The sequence below is a fragment of the Nicotiana tabacum genome, chromosome 1 (genome assembly GCF_000715075.1).
Source record: "Nicotiana tabacum cultivar K326 chromosome 1, ASM71507v2, whole genome shotgun sequence".
Classification (NCBI taxonomy): domain Eukaryota; kingdom Viridiplantae; phylum Streptophyta; class Magnoliopsida; order Solanales; family Solanaceae; genus Nicotiana; species Nicotiana tabacum.
In genome coordinates, this window is record NC_134080.1 from 193,870,968 (window position 1) to 193,879,213 (window position 8,246).

Here is an 8,246-nt window from a genome sequence, read left to right on the forward strand (position 1 = left end):
CTCGCGAATGCGAAGGCTAAACTTCCACCTCCATCAATAGATTCTTCGCGAATGCGAGGGTCCTCTCGCGAACGCGAAGACCAAAATGTCTGCAACTGCTGGAACTCAAAATCTGCAATTTTTCAAACTTCAAAATGATCCGATTGACCACCCGAAACTCACCCGAAGCCCCTGGGACCTCAACCAAAGGCATCAACACATCCTAAAACCTTATTCAAACTTGTACCAGTCATCAAAACACCTCAAACAACATCAAATCACCCAAAACACATCGAATTCAAGCTTAAATTTCTAAAATCTTTCAAAATACGCTTTTGATCAAAAACCTAACCAAACCACATCTGAATGACATGAGATTTTACACACACATCCCAAATGACACAACGAAACTACTGCAACTCTCGGAATTCCATTCTGACCCCTATATCAAAATTTCGCCTATCAACCGAAAATCGCTAAAATATCAACTTCGCCAATTCAAGCCTAAATCTACTAGAAACCTCCTAAATTCATTCCGATCACGCTCCTAAGTCACAAATCACCTCTCGAAACTAACCAAACCATCGGAACTCACATCCGAGCCCTCTAACACATAAGTCAATATCCGGTTGACTTTTCCAACTTAAGCTCCCTCAAAAGAGACTAAGTGTCTCAAACCTTACCAAATTCCTTCCGGATTCGATCCAACCAACCCGATATCACGTAACACGGATAAACAAAGCATAAAGAAGCAGAAATGGGGAAAACGGAGCATTAACTCATGAGACGACTGGTCGGGTCGTCACACATATTCACGCATAACAAAGCAATACATTACATTTTCTCTCTTGAGCTCTGTTGTTCAGTTCATACTCTTTTTTAGCATATTCTGTTGGTTCGAGGGCGATCTAGCTCGAAGGCCATAACCGCTAGTTATATTGGTTTGCTTTATTTTACAGTTAATTTCTAACATTAATATAATTCTCATATTTATCAGTTTGTGCCAAGTGAAATCACATTTCCTTAAAACCACTTATAAATTTAATATTTATCAGTTTGTGCCAAGTGAAATCACATATCCTTAAAACCACTTATAAATTTAATTGTTATCCAATTTTAAAGGTAAACAGATACTATAATTGAACATCAAGATTTCTCAATAAGTTTGAAATTCAATTTAACTTTACCATGCAAGTTCCAATTAACTTAGGCGAGTTGATGATAACTCTAAATATGAGTACCTTGGTATTTTTCATGAACCAATCTTCGTAATAAATTAGAAAATACACAAAATAAGATTCCGTTTGGATTGACTTTAAAAAGTGGTTTTTAAGCACGCATGTTTAAAAGTACTTTTTTAAGCACACATGCTTAAAAGTACTTAAGTGCTAAAACTTGTTTTAAAAATAAGCAGTTATGTATTTGGATAAAAATGTTAACTGAAAAAACTATTCCACTCTTTCTAATCGATTTCATAATCTTTCTATTGATGATCAGTTTATCAAATATAAAACCTAAAGCAGCAAGATTGATTTGTTCGATCCACGTTCACCGCATCATTCTTCTAATTTTTTTTCCAACTCCGTAGTTTCTTTTTTCTATTTAGATATAGTTTTCGATTCAAACACAGGGACAGATCGCACAAGTGTTTGGTCCCTTATTATCTTCCTTTAGCAATCAATTCCATTTGCTCTCGTTAATAACCTACCCTTTCCTTCCTTCTCTCCGACTTTTTCGTTTTTCCTTTTCATCCTTTATCCCATTATCTTTTCTCATCTATATTTATTCATTAACATAAAAAGGCTAGTGTCGGCTTAAAATCTTCTAAATATTTTGTTACAACACATGAGAAAGAGAAAAGAGGTGTGTGTTGAATGAAGAACACATCAAGAAATTCGTGGTACAATGGAGAATGGTGTTATGGTCATGAGTACAAGATTGTCCTCCTCGTTAATGTCGACATCTAATAATAATTTTCTCTATCTTAAAAATGCCCTTCTTGCTTCTATTTTCAATTCCCAAGGCCGATTCCGACGACAAAAAATACACACCTTCGGCATTATGTTCCTTGTGTATTTCTTCCTACGTGGCCTTTTGGGACATGCAAAAACGTCACCATTTCTTGAAAAATCCTTGTCTGCCTTTGAATATTATTAGGGTTGTCTGTTTGGCTTGTCTTTGTTCTTGTTTTTTTTCTCCCTTTTCCTTTTCTTCTTCTTCGTCGTCTTCTCTTGTTGCTGTTTGGTTGTTCAACAGAATGATTTCCGGGGCTGGAATTGGAATTGGAATTGGGAATGGGGAGCCATTAGGATGTTGTACAAATAACAAAGGCCGATCTAATGAGGCACACTACTTGCAAAATGACTACGTTGAGAAAGACCCCAATGGTCGATATGTTCGGGTAATTGATCTCTATTCCCTATTGGTTACGTGGACCTATTTCCTTTTTAGTCCGTGTAAAAAAGAATGACCTTTTTCTTTATTTGAAAACAATTTACTTTATGCAATGATTTATATCCACACAAAATATATGTGCTTCATTTTACGCTACAAGTTCAAAAGTTTTCTCTCTTTTCTTAAACTCCGTGCTCAGTCAAATAAGTTTACATAAATTGAAACGGAGGGAGTATTTGTTATTAATATCATATTATTTAACAATATACCGAGAGATGGATGTCCGTTGGTATATATAATTTCTGAGTGTATTGTGTCAGATATATATCCAGGTGTGCGACGGGGTCCATCGGCAGTTACCGAGAGACTCTGGAGCGATTTACCTACAGACACTGTGCCGACGTTCTCCCGTCGGTAAAGCCTTTTTTTCGAGGGATGTCCCTCGGTAATCCGCATTGGTAAAAGGGGGATTTTTAGTAGTGTGTATTATTCTAGTGATTTAAGTGTATATGTAAATAAGATGTTTCCAACAAAATAAGTCACATGGTTTAATAAATAAATCGCATGGAATGAAGTTTTCGGGAAAGACCTATGTTTCTCAGAGTTAATGCAGACTTAGCTAATGATATGATATCAGGAAAGAAAAAGATCCATATAACTTATATCTACTAGTTGGGAATAGATTTTGGTCTTGTTAGTATGGTGGTTTTAATTTGAAGCTATTCTTTTTCTAGGAGTATTTTGACCTTATCATAGATTTACATGCCTCTAAAATTATAGAGAATTTGTAATATTGTTATTGTTATTACTATAGTATATATATTTAACATTTTTTCACTTTTATTTTATTTGGTATATATGATGATGACATAACCTGTGCTTAAATGAAGAAACATGAGCTTAAATGAAGAAACATGAACCCCAACTTGTTTGTGACTGAGGTGAATCTGTTGTTTAACCATTAAAACTTAGTTAAGTTTAGAAATTTGATAGTGGCTGACTGAAAAACACACAATTTGAGTAGTTGAAGGTTCGATTTTCTAAGCTGGATTTCATGAGGAGCAAAATTGCAATTTTCCCATTTAGATGTTATTTCTTTTTCTTTTCTTAAGTTTGATGGCTTGTGTCAAATGCAAAGGTTCAAATTTCATTAGAAGGTTATCATAATGTAGGCAGAATTTGAGGTCGTCTTAGCTGAGATGCAAATAAAGATTTTTCCAAAACAGCGATTGCTCAGAGCAAATCAGTTTTGATTAGTAGTTCAAAACCAAGTGTCATGACAATTTTATTAGAAAACAATGTCAATGTTGCTTTATTTGAAAATTTATTGGCATTGATGAGTTATACACATTGGCAGTGTGTTTTGCTAAATTTTTAAGATGGTTTGGTTAACACGTCTATCATTATCTCTCAAATGTTAAGAGTTTGAGATATGGGAAACTTCAAAAAGGATGTTAAAGATGGGGAGGGTTAAGAAAGGTCATCTTGAAGACCCAAAGGTATTTGAAAAATAAAATTATTCAAGATATACATATGGCAGGTCAATGGAAACTAACCGAGCAACTTAAGAGAAAATTCAAATTACTTAAGAAAAGGAGGAATTGCACACCAGAAGGAGGGAAAGAAGAAATTTGATTAAAAAGTGTTAATTAGTTATTGGTAGTAATGCTGTATAGAATATGACGATCATGATCATCTGCATGAGCGTGATTAAATTTATTCTAATCTACTTATCGTTCATTTTTGTTGCAATACTATATGGCAGGATGACCATTGCTCAAGGTCCCTCCTAATATCCTGCTCTCATCAAGTTCAAACTGCATTTTCTGTTCCTATATTGTTAAACTATATAATATAAAACAAGGTGTAGCTGGTATTTGTCTTGTTATTAAGGAATGGCGCATTTTAGTATTTTTCATATGCTTAAAATTCTACCTGATATTGCTTGTGTTTTGGTTGTTCTACTTCCTTGTTGTTGTTATTGTTTCCCTGACTTTTACACTACTTTATTTCTTTTCTATACTGTTGTTATTTGCATGCTTTCTTGGAGCCGAGGGTTTACCGGAAACTGTCTCTCTACCTGCACAAAATAGGGGTAAGGCTGCGTACCCCTATTTGAGGGATTACACTGGGTTTGTTGTTGTTGTTGTTGTTGTTGGATGGATATTAACCATAAGAAAAGAAGAAAGAGGATATGGGAGTCTCTTTTTGTTTCCTTTGTTTAGCAGGCAAAGCTTCAAAAGTATCATTTCATTGACAATGCATTATAACACCTGCATTTGTTTTCTTTTACAGTATAATGAAGTATTGGGCAAGGGAGCATTCAAGACTGTGTATGTTCCTCAACTTTGTCTCGTTTTCTTTTTGGTTTTCATTTTGATCTCTGAATTGTGTTTTTAGCTACAAGGCATTTGACCTACTCGAGGGAATTGAAGTTGCATGGAGCCGAGTGAAAATCGACGACGTGTTGCTGTCACCAGAAAGTTTGGGAAAATTATATTCAGAGGTTCATCTTCTGAGACAGTTGAAACATGACAATGTAATGAAGTTATATGATTCGTGGATTGATGACAAGAAGAGGACAGTTAACATGATCACCGAGCTCTTCACGTCCGGGAACTTGAGACAGTGAGATTTCTTGATAGTTTCTCATTTCTTTCATTTCTTTATTATAATCTCTTAAAATTTTAATGTATTTCATGGCTATAGATACCGTAAGAAGTATCAAAGTGTCGATATGAAGGCTATAAAGAATTGGGGAAGGCAGGTTCTCCAAGGTTTGGACTATCTCCATAGTCAGAACCCGCCTATAATTCACAGGGACTTGAAATGCGACAATATTTTTGTCAATGGAAATCATGGGGAAATCAAGATTGGCGACCTTGGATTGGCAACGATTATGGAGCAGCGTACTGCCAAGAGTGTTATTGGTATGGTTATTTCTTGTAGTACTTTTAGACAAGATTCGGGAACACTACCTTCCCCAAACTCGACTAGTGGAATTATACTGAGTTTGTTGTTGTTGTCGTTGTTTTTTAACAAGATTCCTTCTGCAGTACTGACTTTATCTATTGCTATATAAAGGAACCCCCGAATTTATGGCCCCAGAGCTCTACGAAGAAGAGTACAATGAACTAGTGGATATATATTCCTTCGGAATGTGTATGTTGGAAATCGTTACTTTTGAGTACCCTTACAGCGAGTGCAAGAATCCGGCTCAAATCTATAAGAAAGTTAGCTCCGTAAGTTCAAAAATTAGATGCTTAAATTGTATTCTCTACTTGAAATTGTGTCATTCTGTCAAACTAAAGAACTTTCCGTTATCAGGGCATTAAACCTGCTTCCCTCGGCAAGGTTACTGATTCTGAAGTCAAAGGATTCATTGAAAAATGTTTGGTTGTAGCATCCGAGAGGTTGTCAGCCAAGGAACTCCTGAAAGATCCGTTTCTTCAATGTGAAAACTTGAAGGGGTTGGTCCATAATCCATTTCAGTTACCTAAGCAATGTCCTAAATCTTTGAGTTTGTCGAAGCCTTTACCACATTCCATGGATGTGGATTCAGAGTATAACCAATCTATATGTACAGACTCTATTTGTGGAAGTCCTCGCGTTCCAGTTTTGGAATTCCAGAGATGTCATCAGAATAATGAATTTAAACTAATGGGGAAGAAGAATGACGATAACTCAATTTCATTGACCTTTCGAATCAGAGATCCTGCTGGTACGCAAATGATTATCAATTTGTTTCCTATTACTCCCTTTGTCCTATTTTATAGGACACTCTTTTCTTTTTAGTCTGTCCCATAACGAATAACATTTCTGAACATTTAGAAATAATTTGACTTTAAGCTTCTATATTATCCTTAATGAGATCGATTTTTAGCCAAACAAATGTCTATTGCTTGTTTTAGACCTTAAGTTCCAAATGTCTTTTTTTCTTTCTTAAACTTCGTACGCAGTTAAACACCGTCACGTTGGAAGGAGGAAATAGTTTATTTTACTTTTCAGCATTGTGGAATCAGATATCATCTTCTTATTCCAAACATTTGGTTATTGCAGGTAGTGTAAGAAACATACACTTCATTTTCTATCTTGATACAGACACTGCACCTTTAGTTGCAGCTGAGATGGTTGAACAACTGCAGCTAGCCGATCATGATGTGGCTTTTATTGCTGACTTTATTGATTACCTAATTATGAAGATATTTCCAGCTTGGAATCCTTCCTCTGGAGACCATTCTACCGGAGGGAGAAGTCCAAGCAAACAACCTCGAGAAAGTTGCCTAACAGACTTGACCGGTTGCTCGAACAAGTCCATAGGTCACCAAGATGTTATTTCTGACTTCAATGTGGAAACTCATGTAATTTCTCGAACTGATGAAGGTGATATGTATGTGAATTCAGATGGAACTTCTCATCATGTTACATTTGATTCGCCAACGCATTTGGCGGGCATGGAATATGAAAACTCTCAAGAATCAATTGTTTTTAAGGTTATGGCTGAAAATGCTGATACAAGGAATGGGAATTCATTTGGATGCTCTAACGATCATGTTAATGATGGAGCTTCTAAAAGTTGTAGTACAAGCATTTCGGAGATGGATTTCAGATATTTGTTCCACGACGACGAATGCACAATGCAGGAAAATATTGGTGATGTTGCAGAATGCATACCATCAAATGAATATGGCAAGGATCCAGAGCTGACTTCTATAGATATCGACAGAATTTCTAGAGGCATGAGTTTGTCCAGTGGTTCATTTTCCTCGTCAATTGAGAAAGACGAGGATACAGAGCTAAAATTGGAGCTCAAGGCAATTGAATTGCAGTATCAGGAATGGTTTCAAGAACTCTCAAGAATGAAAGAAGAGGAACTAGAAACTTGCAGGAAGAGATGGACGACTAAGAAAAAGTTGACAGGTAACTGAATGAGAGTGGCTGGCAACCACTTTCTTCAAATATCCTAGTTTTTCTCATAGATTAACGATTAGCTTTTCTTCTTTTACTACACTTAACCAGGAGGTCACGGGTTCGAGCTGTGAAAATAGTCTCTTGCAGAAATGCAGGGTAAGGCTGTACAATAGGCTTTTGTAGTCCGGTCCTTCCCAGATATCCTGCGCATAGCTGGAGCTTAGTACATCGGGCAACCTTTTTACTACGCTTAACTTTATAACTCGAATCCGTGGAGGATCTTGGTCACGTTTAGACATAATGGAAATCACTTTATACGCGGATATTTGAGTATATGAAGATCATATTAAGCCTATATAACTGTAGATAGTTGTATACTTTTGTTTGTTTCCACCTTGGCTCTGTTTTCTCTTTTTCTTTTCTTTTTCTAAGTTGGCCATAGCTTCCCCTGTACGAATGCAAATGTCATGGCAATTTAACTTGTAAATATATATGATTGAGTGCATCCTTAATTTCTAATCTGTAGTCTGTTGCTGGTTGTGAAAGAAGTAAGCGTGGTTAGGCTGACCTGTAGGGAACTTTACACCGTGTACCTACTTTTAAAAGCACTTAACACAATATACTTCAATTATGAAATTACATGTAGTACACATCAATTAATTACCTTACATATGTCAAAAGAACAATAATTACCATATAAATTTACTCCCTAATTAAAGGAAAGTATCGATCTATATAAAGCAAATCCACTCCATCTGTTTAAACTTTGGACCAAAATTAAAGAATAAAATCCCTTTAAACAAAGCCTTTTCTTATGAGAACCGTTGTCCTTAATTTCTTTTATACAATAAACAATTATTCAGTAAAATATTCATTGTATACTAGTATTATATATAGCATGTTAATATTTTAAGTAAAATAAAATACACACAATAAATAAAAATAAAGATATATTTGGTTTG

At 35.6% G+C, this 8,246-nt stretch overlaps 1 protein-coding gene across 1 annotated transcript; it reads left to right on the forward strand.

Annotated features, from left to right (window-relative positions):
• The first annotated feature begins 1,613 nt into the window (after positions 1–1,613).
• LOC107778872 (putative serine/threonine-protein kinase WNK4) lies at positions 1,614–7,796 on the forward strand. Its single transcript, XM_016599198.2, has 8 exons — positions 1,614–2,380; positions 4,669–4,706; positions 4,774–5,001; positions 5,083–5,303; positions 5,458–5,615; positions 5,701–6,094; positions 6,433–7,293; positions 7,393–7,796. Exons 1-8 carry the CDS (start codon positions 1,970–1,972, stop codon positions 7,413–7,415), a joined length of 2,334 nt encoding a protein of 777 aa, XP_016454684.1. The 5' UTR covers positions 1,614–1,969; the 3' UTR covers positions 7,416–7,796.
• Positions 7,797–8,246: the final 450 nt, after the last annotated feature.